Here is a 15,254-nt window from a genome sequence, read left to right as displayed (position 1 = left end):
GGCGGGGGGGCCGCTGCTTCGGGGCTGGCTGGGCATCGGTCGGTGGGTGGTGAGCAATTGCATTGTGCATCACTTGCTTTATATATTCTTTTATTATTATTATTGTTATTATTATTACTATTTTATTTCAATTATTAAACTGTTCTTATATCAACTCATGAGTTTTCTCACTTTTACTCTTCTGATTCCCTCCCCCATCCCACCGGGGGGAGGGGGAGTGAGCGAGCGGCTGGGTGGTGCTCAGCTGCCAACTGAGGTTAAACCATGACATTTGCCTACGCGTGTCTCCTCGGGTTTATTTCTCACTTTTTTTCTACTATAAGCTTTTTCCAGGGCAGGCACCACTTCCGATAATGTGTACGTCTCTATCCCAGGCAGAGCAGAGGGATGAAGAGGAGGAGGAAGAACACTCCTTTGGGACTGCTAGACTTAGTTACCATGGTAACAGTAGCCAATACTGCAAGTCTATTTATTTGAGAAGATGGAGCTACACTACGAAGTCTCAGAGGCCAATGCTACTATCTGCAGGAAAGGAGAACCTGAATTTGGCAGAAAAAAAATTTGGCTCTATATGTTAGAAAAACTTGTGATGCCCAGTATAATACCTCAGGGGAATTACCCAAAGACGGATAACTCGCAGACAGAGCTGGAACTCCTCTTTCACCCAAGCAATACCTGTTAACTGCCCTTCAGCTGTGTGCACTGTTCGTACCTCCCTCTCATGCCTCAGAGCGTCAAACGTAAGTTTAAACTTCAACTTCATCTTGCCTCTTCAGAACCACTGGTGCTAAACTCATCTCAGGACGCTTTACTTGAGGGAGCATTTGTACGGCTCATTGTGTTTCTTTCCAGAGGTTGGAAGTTACTCTGGGAATTAAGCCCTGAGGTTACGGAGCACATCAGGGATTGCCCGGTTGCAGGTGCTAACAAAGGCTCTGTGTAAGGAATATGAACCTTTTTATTACAGCGCTTCTTTATCATTACTCTACTTCGGGTTTCTGAGAGTTTCTTCATCTCCATGAAGATACATTATGCTTTTTTGCTGCTGGAGAATCTGTGTCCTCAAAGTCTCACCTCAGCTCTTCAAGAGACTTGCTTTCTGTCTTAAATTTGTTATTTCCCATCAGCTCTCGGCAGGAATAGATTTTAGTCGGAGCAAGGAGAGACCAGTAACAAGGGCTTCTAAAACCACTACATCCAAACCTGTTTCTGAGAAAGCCTTGTTTGCTCTTGAGCGTGCACATTATTGAGCAATCTGAGCTTTGATCCAGACTCTCCTACAGGCAAAGGGGGGTTCTTCCCAGTCTCTGCATCAGGCATTGGCTAACCCTGAAATATATGCTAAGTATTGACCATTAAAAGAGAGCTTTTCTGCCTCAGAAGGTAGAAACCTATTTTGTATGTCTGCCAAATGGAAAAAAGATTTCTAGTGACTGGGTTGAAATGGTTATTCTCTAGCAAGAGCTAGATCCCGCGAGTTCATCAGCACCTCAGCTGTCATTTACTACTTTGAGAGCCGAAAAGAGCCAGACCCAATAACCTTATGAAACGGGAACCTAAACACTTTTTGACTTATGACAAGATATCTTGAAGCCTTTCTAAGAAGCTGCTACACATTTTTCTTATCATCAGAAATACAGAACTTGACTGAAATTGTCCTCCAGTAGAATCACTGATTGTCTGACGCGTACTTGACTCTTTGCTTTGTTTCTTTTGTAATACCAATGGTAGCCCATAGCAGGCATCTCATTTTAAGTGAAGAATATTTTAGGGGCCAGGATCAGCTGAACTGGAGACACTTTTTTTTTTTACTCCTTTGAACTGGAGTACTTTAACTCTTCTGGTTTAAGTATCATGTACCATTTTCTCCTAAAAAAACCTCAGAGCGACACTCTTTTATGGTTGGGATGAAGTTTTTCTAACTAAAGCTGCAACTAGAAATGCTAACCCAGTCTTAAGCAGAGGGATACAGCAGGCATTTTTATAACTTATGTGTCCTTAAAGTTAGAATGGAAGAAGTCCAAGACCGGCGCTTTTAAAATATCTAACCTGTATGCCGAGTTACTGGTTTGACAGAGCACAGTTCCCATTAACAGTAAAGTAAAAGGCCCAATGCAATGTATTCAAAGGTAATGACTCTTATCTCTTCCTGTTCCCCTTCATTTTTTCCTTTAATCCAAAACCTGAAAGCCTGCCATTGCAGTTAGAGGCAGTCAGGTAAGTCGTCATGTCCTTCAAAGAAAGACTCCTGCCTTCCTCAGCTTGCTTTCTCTGGGTTCCATCCCCTTTGGTACATTTCTCCACCTGTCATTTTCAAAGGGTGACTCCCTTGGGTCCTTAAGCCACTGAAATGCCACATAAATTTCGCAACTAACTGCTAAGGCTTCACTGTGGCAGGAATAAAGATTCTTGAACGTGAGGTTACAGTGAGACCAAAAGCCCTACCTTTACTGACATTTCCTGTAGGCATTATTTGTGCATACCCCTCATTTTAGGCCAGCCTCAAATACCACATCCTACTTTCAGGTTTCGGTAGACTCCAGGGGGGTCCATATAATGCTAATAATGCCATTGGGCATTTGATTTTAAGGAGCTGAGCTCATCCACCTAAGCCACAGGGCTAGGAGCGCATCACCCTTTCTTGCCACTCATGTGCAACGATCTCATAAAAAACAGAGGCTATTTCAAAAGTCAGTCGGCCACTGCTTTTGGATCCACTTGGCCTGCGCAGAGGTGATTAATTTAACTCTCTTGCTTACACTTAGAGCATCCCAAGCGCTCCTATAGCTCCACAGAGTCTCTTTGTCATTGTGACAGTCGTGCCTCCTAAGGCACAGGTTTTTCCTAGAGTGTGCTATGCTGACTGACCCGAGAGGGGGTCCGGCAGCAGACACTCCTTCGAGGCATTAACGACTACTGTCTAATAAGCCATTTTCTGGATCTGGCTTGTATTATGTTTATTAAACAGGTTAATAACAAGTTCACACATCATAAGCGCTATTCAGGAAATGTTTTATGGCAATTTGGGTTCTGGACAAAAAACTAATACCATGTAATATTTTTTTAATTACCTTTACAAGTCTATCTTTTTACCAGCTGTTCTAACCACTACTCCTTGCAGCACAAGACAAAGATATCGCTTCTTTACTAGATCCGAACGTGTAACAGGTGACCAGCTGCCTTTTGCTGACGCAGGAAAGAAAATGCATAGTTTACCGTAACAGACAGTGCAAAAGAATCAATAAAGACGGTACCTTTGGAATTGGGAATTGGCATTCCCCTGAGCAGTAATAGGCGTCGAAGGATTTAGGGGAAATAATCCACTCACTCCAGCCAATGTCTGCAAAATCCACCTTGAGGTAACGCCGGGCGCAATACCTTGGCTCATTCCACTGCTTCCTCCTCGCCTTCTTCAGCGTTTGCTCATCGAACTGGAGAGTCTGGCTCTTCTGGTGATGATTCTTCCTCTGCTTTTTCTTACTCTTTGTCCTCTCTGCTAACCGTGGCTGGAAGGTTTTGTAGGGTTTTCTGTCTTCCCATCTCTCATCCTCATTGTACTGGTACTCTGCTCCCGGAAGCTCATTATTCTGCAACGGCAACAGGACGTTGGTGGAGCGTTTTCGCCGCTGCTTCCCGAGGCTGCTCCTCACGTGATTTTCTGGCCTGGAAAAGACCCTTGCCAGAGGATGACGGTGCCCTTGCAAACTAGAGACAACGCTCTCTGGCTCTGAAATAGCAGAATCATTGGCATAAATCAGAATGTAGGGTTCATAGCGAGAAGGTGCCCTTTTCCAGGGGTGATGGCTGGTCAGATCCATTTTGACACTGATCAGGAGTTCATTGTTTTGTTTTGCTTCATGAAGGAGATGAGTGATATCCTTCCACTGCCAGGAAAGGACATCCTGGTAAGCAGCGGAGACATTTATTAGGAAATGTCCCAGGCTCCGAGTGTGGTTCCCAACAGAAGGAAAGGTCCAAACTGAAAGATGTATCTGAACTTCAGCCTCCCTGTGCCCGTGACGAGAACAGCCTCTGGATTGGGAACAGTTCCACTTAGCGTGCAGCAGATCACCAATATAATAATACACCGAAGCTGACAAGACGTTTTCAGACTCGGTGAGTGACGTCAAGTTAAAAACGTACATCTCCTGGCTTTCAGGGCTCCCTAGAAGAAGAAATACTTACATAAGAATATGGGCATTTCAAAAAGCTATAGAGAAAGGACCGAGCACATTACTTTCTAGGTTATATGTTAAGTTCACGGGAAATTTTCACGCAGCGCTGTGGGAACAGGTTTAGGTCACTATTCAGAAAAATAACCAAGCTGGTAAACTGGTGACCGTAAATCACACACTTTCAGTCTGGTCTGTAATACCTATCTCCATCCAGAAATACTCATACATTTCCTGCTCCTTTTCCTCACACATTACTACTCCTTTGACTTCAGGAAACAAACTAGGTCACAGGAACACACCTCGGTAACAGATGCACTAAAGACTTTATCATCCAGAAATCTGAGTGATGCCATAGTGAGGTTTTGCTCTTTTGTTTTCCTCCTTCCGTAACATTTCCGACCCCCTCCCTCTCAAAACGCACTTAGATGACTATGGCTGCCCTATCCTGACTAAAGAATTGTCTTTCTTTGTCCAAGACAACTGGGGCATCAATGGGACATCAATGGCGCTGAACCATGCCTTAGCCCAGACCTAGCTGAAGCTGGAGAAAGGCTCCCGCTGGCTTCACTACGCACTGGATTGTCTGTAAACTTCCATTGTCCCGTTGAGCCACAGCCTCAGTCAGAAAGAAAAGATTTGCTTCCCTACTAGTAGAGGCTCAACGTGGCAGCGAGGAAGAGGAAAAGCCTGGATTGAAACGGGCCATGATTCTCAGTGTTGCCACAGGCTTTCAAGTGTACTGCCAGGTAAGTCACTTAAGCTCTGATTGCCAAGCCGTTCAATGCAAAAAAAGCCTAGCTGGTTCCTTTAAACATTCCACTCTGCTCCACTGTGATCCAGGCCTCACCTACAAGACAGGGACTTTGGGGCCTGAGTGGCATTTACTCTTAGCTTCTAAAGATGTCAAAGAGACTATTAAAGAGGGACCCAAAACCATGTAACGTTTGGTACAGCTACCTAAGTATATCAGGATGCAAACCAGGTAAGCAAACGTAGAAAGTACTACATATTTTGAAAGCTAAACGAAAAGACAAACTGAAATCCTGTGTTACAAAGGATGTTTTCTCTCAATATTAACCATTCCTCTTTTACAATAAGACCAATTTATTGGCCCCTCAAGTGGTCAGTGACATCTGCATGTGCAACTGGATCTTCATGACCCAGAGCCCTTCACAGCGGCAAGGCTGGAGTTAGGCACAGAAGGAAGTATAAAGTTACTGACAACAGCCTTGCACACAAAGAAGGAATGTGGCTCACCTCTAAAGATGTGGGGAGAAGAAACACCAGGATAGAATCACCGTTTAATCATTTTTAAAGCTTGGATCTCAGCTCTGGAGAAGGAGACGATGCACCATTTATAACGAGCTAAAGACACACAAGCTGGTCTGACAGCCTTTGGGCTAAGTCAGACGCTAATCACAACCAAAGTTTCACTCTAGAATCATCAGGCCCAGGACCGCTTCAATTACACTGGGTAAAATGTAGTCATTCCGCCTAGGACATTTCACCAATTTTCATGCCAGTCAGAGTTAGAAAGTATTTACTAGTGTAGCTGAAGGTAGGTGGACGGTACTAGAGCAACCCCAATAACCAAAAGAAAGCCAACCCAAAATGTCTTGGCTTTGGGGGGTGGTGGTGGTGGCAAAACGCACTCGCTTGCCTCTGTGAAGAGGGAAACAAGCGAAGGACAATCCTTCTCCACGGTCGGGATGTTACTGTATCGATTAGGAGGGATGCGGGGGACAGTGGGGTTTCCGCAGCTGTGAAATTAGAGAAGTCAATCTAACCACAGGTATCTTGCACAAACCCAAAGATGCACTCCTAACACAGGCTGACCTGTGAAAACAGATGGCTGACTGCTTCAGTTCCCGGTAGGGTGCAACAGAAAGGCTTGGGGGCAAGGTTTAATTTTTGTTTTAAAATTTCCTGCTTGGACTGCAGTTACATCTGTCCTTCAGAGTGAGAGACATATAGATCCAAATGTTAAGGTGCTATTGAGAGCTCTAAAACCAAGCTGTATGGAAAAGTCAAATATAGTAAAGCAAAGGTATGGTCTGCAGCCCCCCAAGGGGCTGGAAACAACCCCGCACATTAGGAAAACAAGGGAACGCAGAGTTAAATGCTTCTTTGACATCACGGCGTGTCAAAACCCTCTCCAAAGGCTGAAGAGAAGTTATAATTTACAGAATTTTTCAAGAGTTTTGCTCTTCTTTTTGATTTTATTTTTTAATTCCAAGCAATGACAAGCATAGAGATGCCCACGGAGTAGGGAAGAACAGCCTCCCCGCTTCCACTCTCAAAACACTGGAATAAGTCCCCTGCCCAAGCAAGTGAAGACATCATTTCCAGTACTGATCTTACAAAGATTTTGACAGCTTTCTGTTCTGGGTGACATTCTGTGCTTCCAGCCCGCGATATCCCAACTGCTAACGCCATTCAGGTAAGTCCAGCAAAAGACTGTACTCTCCCTCTGCCTCCTCACCCCAACAATCTAAGTGGCCTCTTCTTCTAAACATTTTCTTCTCATCAATATTCTAACCGATACATTAAAAAAGCAGGAATCGGTCTCACTAGAAAGACGGAACCCTTCTCCCCACCAATATATCACACGCATTGCTTCATGAAATTAGGGAAAAAAAACCCCATACACTTTTCTCAGTGAAACAGGGAAAAAAGGCCACATCATTTATGGAAGACACCCTTGTTTGACACATTGAGCCCAACCTGATCGTGGATCACATAAGTTAAGTTCCCAATAGCTGAAAAATAACGTACCAAACCCATCCAATTTCTAGCTATTACTTATGCCTAGGGAAATTAGATTTTCTTTGAATTCGAGCCTACTTTTAATTCCTCAAGCCAAAACCGGCTGTTTATTACATTTGTACTAAGCACACACGAGGACCTGACCTCTGCTTGGTCTGTAATCACTAACATAATAAGGTTAATATGTAATTTGGCAGAGCACTAAGTACATCAGTCTTAGGAACCAGAATTTATGATGTCTCACGAGCGCCTGTTAAAGAAGTTATTATTTGAATCACTGTTGTATGTTGAATGACAAGTTTTGATTTTAATTTTTAATAAGAATTCCACTTAACAAATACTGCCTGTTCTAAATCGGCATATTGTAGTAGAACACAAAACAAGCTGCTTTTGGTTATAAAGAAACCCTAGATGGCGTGAAACAGACACAGGAGGAATATACAGTTTTGATTAAAAGCAAAACTCAAGAAGCCACTCCTACTATTTAACTCTACATCCAAGACTGAGTACTTGCAGTAGGTGGTGCTATTTTCTCACTGAACGACCTCCAAGCTCAAATGGCTCTGAAGAGTTTTCAGATCGTTCAGTCTGCAAAATCGTCTTGAAATCAGTTACTAGTGGCCAGCACAGATGTCTACGAATTTGCTGGCTTCTGGCTCAGAAAAACCAAACTGTGTGACCTGGGTTTCTGTCACAAGTTAGGAACGCTGTGTCACTCTCAGATGTGAGCAATGCACCGAAATAAGCATTCCCCAGGCTAGTCATTACCCTTAAAAATGACCGACACATCAAGGAAGATTCAGCTTTAAAATATCTACAAATGCACCTTTTCCTCAGGAAAATTTCATTTCACTTAAAGGAAACCTCTTCCTTAAACCCAGAGGACAGAAACTGCTGAAAATCTGTCCCCACAACAACGCAGTTTAAACTATTAGCCAAGGCCAGGAGCACAGTTTAAGCTTTTCACCAATGTCAGGAGGTATCGAGTAGCATCTAACCAAATTTGATTGTGATGCGGGAAGCTTTCCATGAGCCTCACCCAGCTTGCTCTACTGACACCAGTGAAGTTTTCCTGACCGATGTGAGCTGAAGCTTTAGTCTTTACAATGACTTACACTAATAACGCCTCTCATATAAACAGATTGACTGATTTCCCCCCTCGCTAGTCCCAAAGAACCCCAAACAAAAACCCAAGCCAAATCTAAGTGGGGCTTTAATTCTAATACCTTGTCAATCTTCAGTAAATGGTATTTCCTAGGACGCTGTCATCAATAACTCCATGTTAAATGCAGGGGAGGAGGGGGCTAAACTGCAGGATGAAGTCCATCAACAATTGCTCAGTAGCCAGTGGAAAGAGGCAGACTGACTAAGCACAGCTAAGGCCTCTGGCCAGTTTGTCCTCTATAACAAGACCTTTAAAGTCCCAAAGACAACAAGATCTCCTTGCAGCAAAGCCTTCTATTGGTCTAGAAGGATGAAGTCAGCTTTGCGGGTGAAAGAAAGTGAAACACAGGCCCAGAAACCTTTGCCCTAGAAGATCAAGGCATCAGAATAGCTTTTTTCTTACGCTTTCAATATCTAACAGAAACAGTGAAAACAGCAGCTCTGCAGCAGCTCTCTTGGTGCTAGTTGCCCAGACAAGATATGGTCTGCTGCAGACATAGACTAGGATCTGATGCTGAAATACGACCTTTCAGAGGGATGCTGCACAGAAGGTCCCCCTCTGCCTGGGCTGGCTCTTAGGATACAGCGGCAGTGGGAAGATCTTACGAACCCTGGGTGTCCCTGCACTGCAGGCAGCTGCTGGAGCAAACTCACCGTTGGGTCCGCCACCTTACTGCCTGGCAAGATTCTGCCTGCTAACTCTGAGCAGCTGTACGTAGTACACCTCACACTCATTTGCAGCAGTATACAATGCAATTCAGTGGCAACTCAGTATAATTTGAGCAGCTGTAACTTCCCCGGCTCACTCGATACGCTTCCCAACTCTGCGAGCAGCAGATTTCTATCCGAGCACCACTACTTGATCTAAGCCTTTTAGTACTTTCTTACTTAAAGTGAGTTCTGCTAACTCGGCTTTGCTCTTTTGTAGTACAAAAAAAGAAGCGCAGAAGACTTCTCAGCAACAAAGCACGTAAGGAGGAGAAGATTTAAGAGGAAACAAGCAAAGGGAAAATATGCGCAACAGAGCTATATGCAAGGAATACACTGCTACCTTCCAGATACTCTGAGGACAGATTTTACCAGCAATCTCTGCTCCCCTTCAAGGGATCACCATATGTTGCTGCCAGCCTGATGAGGAATTTCAGGACCAAGGTCTGCATGACAGAGCTCTTTGGAATTGCAATAGGTAAGACATAGCATCACTGCACCATTAGTATTGCTCGCTTCTACAGTGTAGAGCTTTGGAGCGGCAGCCACGAGCTGGGCAGAAAGGTACTTGACAAGGAGAACATCTCATTGTTTGTATTCATGTAGAATATAATTCGGAAGGTACATGCAGTTAAATGGATAGGCTACAGATTTATTGGCCTCCTCAGCCAACATGCAAGTCATTATTCACCTGTGCGCTCTCCCCTTGCTTGAATGAAACCCAGATCCCAGTAGCACCATGGCAAAGCTTGTACTGGGCCAGCATCGCTTCCCCAGTCTCCTGCACAAGTGACAACAGAGCTCTCCGGTGTGGGGGGAGCAGAAAAACCTTTCCCTATCACACAGGTGGTTGTCACCCAGACACCAAGTCAGAGTGTGCACTACAGCTGAAGTACATGTACCCGCTCAATCTTCAGAGGCATGGCCCGTGCTTCCTCACCGGCCCATGCTTCCTCACCTTCCTGCAATAACCCACAGCTGTATGGATTGCCTGTTACCGGCATTAAAAAGGTATTTTAAGAAAAAGCAGTAGGTCTGTGGAGACTGACGTCACCAGCACGAACGTATCCGTGTTACAAGGGGCATTTGCAGGCATCAATAAGCTGGAATGAGTCCACTCATTCCACTAACATGTAGTGTGTTTACCTTTACAGAGGATGCACTGACATTTTTATGGGCTGCCAAATCTATCCCACGGGTGAAAAAGGATGCAATAACGAGGACTATTTAGTTATATAGTCATCATTAGCCATCATTTAAATGAGATATTAAAGTGGTGCCCTTGTGCCAGTGCACAGTTAAGAACGTATCAGGGTTTCCGTTGTAAAACTTTGGTTTCATGAGTTCATAGCCCAGCTACAAAAGTTCACTCACAGCTGGAAATGGGAAAAAGTTCCAGAACAGGAACACAAATTTGGAAGCCAGATTTCTTCTTTTCTCCCACCTTTGCTCTTACTTGATTGCTGCTTCCCCCTTACCAATTTGAGTATTTTGCAAAAGAAAGAAGTAGGATCCAGTTCTCTCTTTTTAAAGAGCACAGGACTTGGTGCCAAACACGTTTTATTAATTCTTTCAGCAAAGCAGGTAAGGTCATAGCAGCTAGTAACTTGATATAAAAAAGTAAAAAGTCCACCGCTCTGATTAAAGCTATCAGCTACTTAAAGAACTTCAAGAAGCAGCGACAGCGCATGATCAGGATCTAACTTACATGTGGATTTTATGACACGAAAACCACAAATATGCACATTGTACATCATAAATGTGCTGCACAGTGGGCAAATATCTCTCTCCTATATATTTTAAGCAGAAAGACCACCATAGGTCTGAAAACTAAACACAATATTGAACTCAAAGCTAGCATAAGCTAAGCAAGTGAGGAGGTTGCATCAATAAAGTACACAAATCTGGGAAAGGTAACATGAAAAGCCAACTCTACTCCTTCTCACAGTCGTGATTAATTCCACTTGAGCTGGTGGCATTAGGTTGGCTGTATGAAAACCAAATTGTGCACAGTCTGTCCCCTTGAGGCCAGAACTCTTCACATGTGAAGCGACGTGCTCGAGAAACTGTGACCGACTGGGGACCGTGAGCACAGGTCATCCATGCGCATGACAGCACAGCGAGACAGGCGGTAACAGAAGCCAGAAAATTCAAATTCTGGGTCTGGTCCTGAGAGGCCAAACCTACGGATCCTGCCCATTTGCCTTAGAGAAAGTTTCCAGATTTGGGCCCAGCCTGCCCAAATCACAGCTTAACTGTTTTCAAATTCCTTCTGCCTAAAAACTACCAGGATGCTGCTGCTTGCATTTTATTTATAGGGGGTACAGCAAAAACACCCCCAAAAACCCAACCCCCCCAAAAACCACAAAACCAAAACCCCCCAGACTCTCACCATCTCCTGCCTGAATGTTTTTGAAGCTCTCATTAGAAAAGACCCTTAATGTTACTAGAGCTCAAAGAGGCTAGAATTTGGCCCGTACTGCTTTTTGCAGGCCGATGGCGGCCGGTTGCTAGCTGGTTTCCCTGTGCAGTACTTGGTTTCCCCTGTTTGCATAGGCATTTCGTAGCACAACAAAGGAAAGAAAGGCATTTTGAAAAGGAGGAGAACATAGTTCTTAAACCACAAGAATTGGCCTAGGGGCAGGTGTAATACCTAAAATGACTTGAAATTCAGTCAATAAAAAAGAGTTTAAAGTAATTTCTGACTGTATAGCTTTACTATAACATCATTAGAGGGACCCTCCAATTAAAGCAGAGTTTTTTAAATGACTCATTTGCAAGACATGTTCCTTTAGCGATGCTATGATTAAAAGTGCTTTCAAAAGCAAACTGAAAGTCTTGCGTTTGAGGCTTTTATCTTTCCGCTCTCTTTTATTTAGTCTGTGCTGTATCTTTCCTCCAGATCCTGAGCCTCAGAAGTTGCAGATGAGCACACCTCTACGGGAAGCACTGAAGGTAAGCAGATTTGTATCAGCTGGAGGTCCGGCCATTCAGCGGTTTTGCTAACTGGCAGGAGAAAAGAATGGTCGTGTGCAGAAACCGATGCGCAGACTCGACCATAGTTTAAGAGCACGCTTGCCAGAATTGTCAACGTATTCGGCTCTAACTCACGTATCGTGTGACCTTCTTCCTAGCTGTCTGTTTAGAATCACAAGGGATGGAAAACCACTCACTGTTGTGGTACCCACAGGTAAAGAACCAGAAAAGGCTCTGTCTTAGGATTTTTACTGAAGCAGAGCCCACTGTGAGAGGCCTGGCCTAAGCAAGACAAAGGCTGCTAGTATCATCCCAGAAACATCCCACGACGACGACACAGCTGCCACAGAAATCACGGGCAGAACATCCTTTGACTCAAATACATAGAAACAAATTAGAGCAGTTAAGTCCATGAGAGAGAGCAGCGCTGGAATGTAGCTAGGTATACTGTGCACGATGTACATCCTTACTTCACTTTATAATGGATTTGGGGCCTGGGGTTTCTTTCAGCTTTGTCGCGGGCATCAAAGGTTCCTTTTTTGAGCAATTCAAACTGAACAAGTATGTTTTGAGATCATTTAGCAAGATTAATGGAAAACAAATTTGCCTGAAGAGAAGATCACATGAACATGCACCAAAATCAAAGGCCAAAACCCCCAGCCCAAACAACAAACCGCTAATAATCCAGCCTAGTCGTGAAATCTGGTGCGCGAGAGGTTTCAGGGCAGCGTAGGATGGAAACTTCAGAGGTGCCCACGCAGGGCTGAAGCTCTCATCGTATCCCCTCAGAGGACTGAAGCTCTCATCCTATCCCCTTGGAGGACTGAGCCACGGAAAGAGAAACTTGCATTGAACAGCTGTTAGGACGCTTCTTTTGATTAATCACGTCTTAGTTCTTTCTTGTTGGCTGTCCATTGCAAGACCACCGTTGTCATATGCAACACCGCTTTCCTCGGACTAGAAACAGGGACAAGTTTCAACAAATCCTACCAGTTCTTGGTCTCGTCACACAACACGCTATCTTAACAGGGTCTCAAAAAATTGTCTGGTGGGTTACCTGGGAGCTCTGGGAAAGGCCTTTCCTATGCGCTGCAGAAGAGCCAGAAGCCCTCCAGGGGAAAAGCGAGGACAGAAAGGTTTCACAGCCACATTTGAGAGTTGTGTTTCAGAAAAGAAACAGCTTCTCTCCTGAAAATACGCGATTAAATTGCAAAATGTATGGTCAAACTGCAAATGAAATCGCTAAAGATTTCCTTCAAGGCCCCCTGCTGTAGATGCAGGAGAAATGGGCAGATTCTTAGGGAAGTTCTGCTCATCGCAGACAAAAAGCTGTCTCGGGAAGGGGCTCGCAGCGGGGATGGTAAAATGTGCTGAAGGAGTAACGGCAACATAATTTATTAATTTAACTGATGCAGCCACATTAAGGACAATGGGAAGCCTGTGGGAGACTGAAATTTGCAGCCGAGGAGTGCAACAGTCAGAGCAGAGGATCCGGAAACAAACTACCTCGAAAGGGAAATACTGTGGATACGTCGTTTCCATCGCAGGGCTGGCCAGGCAGCGGGGCGCAAGGAGGAAGTCAGAAACCAGAAAAAGCCTTTTCACTCCCCCCACTGCACCGAGGAACATTTGACCTCAGGCTTTCCTGGAAATGCACTTTTCTGCTATCAATAACCATACAAAATGAGCTGCTGCTGCCTATGGCGAGAGAAAGACAACAGCTAACGGGTTAAATATTTTGCATAAATACTTATAAAAGTGTCAAAAAACTTATAACCATTTCCAATTTATTGCTTTGGCACTTGAACTGTGAAAGTATTGGAGAAGGAGGAAAGGGATTAGTGAATAGTGTGTTTATAGGACTGCTGCCACCCAATGTCAAGTGAGAGCATAAATATAATCGGAAAGACCACAGAAATGGGATTTCAACCAAAGACCTTCTAGGTTTAGACCAATAAATATCTTTAATCAGATATGCTTAAAGGAGCAAATACCACCCTGCTGGGATTATACCCCCCCCCCCCTTTTTTTTTTTATTAAACTTCCCCTCTTTCAGTGAGGGAACTGCTTATTTCAGAACAAAGCAACATACATTAGACTTTATATTGCAAAAAACGGTCATGTTAGAAAGACAAGAAAGTTCCTCCGTAGGAGCAACAACTGGGGAGTCCCAGCTCTCCATCCTCCAAAACCGCAGTATTTACACCTCTAGCCTCTAAAGCCTCTCTTATGGACAGAAATACTCGCAGTAACATATGATGGAGAGCATTTCTAGGGCTGAATCCTAAGATGCTAAAGCCATTTGGTTATTCATGGTATTTGATCTCTGTGCAGAGCTATCCTATAATAGACATCGCTGCCTTTGAAGAATCAGAAGTAGTGACTCGCAAAGAAGCCTAAGCGAAGTCTGGCACCCAGCTCTCAGTCTTCTGGGAGAGGAAGGAATCGATGCAGGTCACCGAAACTTCCACACAACAAGCAGTTTTACTGATAGATACCTGTCCGTGAAAAAGACGGTGGGTCAATCCACTAGCGCAATGAAAAATAAGACTGGCAAATCGGGCTGCTACGTATGGCACAACAGTAGTCATACAAACAGGAAGTTTTTGGGATGCAGTGGATTTGGGAAGCGTATCCCAGCGAGGGTCATGTTTGGATTCTGGCATTTCCATTCAGCCCTTGCAGAGGTCAGGTGCACAAAAAGCAGAACAGTGGAGTCGGGGGATGCAGCGCCAAGACAGTGCCATCTTCCCTTTCTGCCAGGACACAGCTCTTGTGGAATGTTGCCGTGTTAAATGCATGCCCCCCCCCCTTATGAAAAATGACTTTACATTTTCGTAAATCTACCTGTGCGTGCCAGTCTGTAATCATGGAGAGATCTAAGTGCCACTGCCAAAGATGCTGAGACGCAGTATTTACCATGCACAAATTACGCTTCAACTAAACTCATTTGCCACTGCCCCTAATTGCCAGTACTGTCACGGTCTCAAAATGTGTACTCTGTAGACATAGTCTAAAGGATTGCCAAACCTTGTTATTGCTCTATCACATGCAAATCAGCCCTTGGCTTCAACAGAAGCTACACATGCAAAACACCGATAAAAGGAGACTCCAGAGAAGATATATTAATTACTCCACTTCCCTCATATGGTACTCAGATACCACATGGCGGAGATGCTGCATACAGAGTTGAAAAGATAAACCAGCAATTAAAATATGGCAGACAATTATAAACATTATATCCTAAAATACACGACTGGTGCTGCAGGACGCATTACTTTTCTAATAATTTCATCATCTTCTTCTCTACACCAAGTTCCCTGGGCAGTAAAACAGATACGCTGCTCAATGAGACAGCTGCCGCGCAGGACTAGCACTATTCACAGGGGTACGAACGGACCGTTACCTTCATTTCTGCAGAACTGAAGCCTATTTGCTTGCACAGTGTCACCCGAAAGCGAGCTG

General features: G+C 44.3%; 1 protein-coding gene across 1 annotated transcript in view; it reads right to left on the bottom strand.

Annotated features, from left to right (window-relative positions):
- The window catches only part of BMP3 (bone morphogenetic protein 3), an 8,554-nt gene extending 4,393 nt beyond the window's left edge, over positions 1 to 4,161 (bottom strand). Inside the window, exon 1 of the mRNA XM_009324893.1 lies at positions 3,255 to 4,161. Within this exon, the coding sequence (XP_009323168.1) occupies positions 3,255 to 4,145 (891 nt within the window). The 5' untranslated portion in view covers positions 4,146 to 4,161. The remainder of the gene's footprint in view (positions 1 to 3,254) is intronic.
- Between the last annotated feature and the right edge of the window lie 11,093 nt (positions 4,162 to 15,254).

The sequence above is a fragment of the Pygoscelis adeliae genome, unplaced genomic scaffold (assembly GCF_000699105.1).
Source record: "Pygoscelis adeliae isolate BGI_AS28 unplaced genomic scaffold, ASM69910v1 Scaffold316, whole genome shotgun sequence".
Lineage (NCBI taxonomy): Eukaryota > Metazoa > Chordata > Aves > Sphenisciformes > Spheniscidae > Pygoscelis > Pygoscelis adeliae.
The sequence above is the reverse complement of the archived record's forward strand: the minus strand, read 5'-3'. Positions and strand labels throughout refer to the sequence as shown.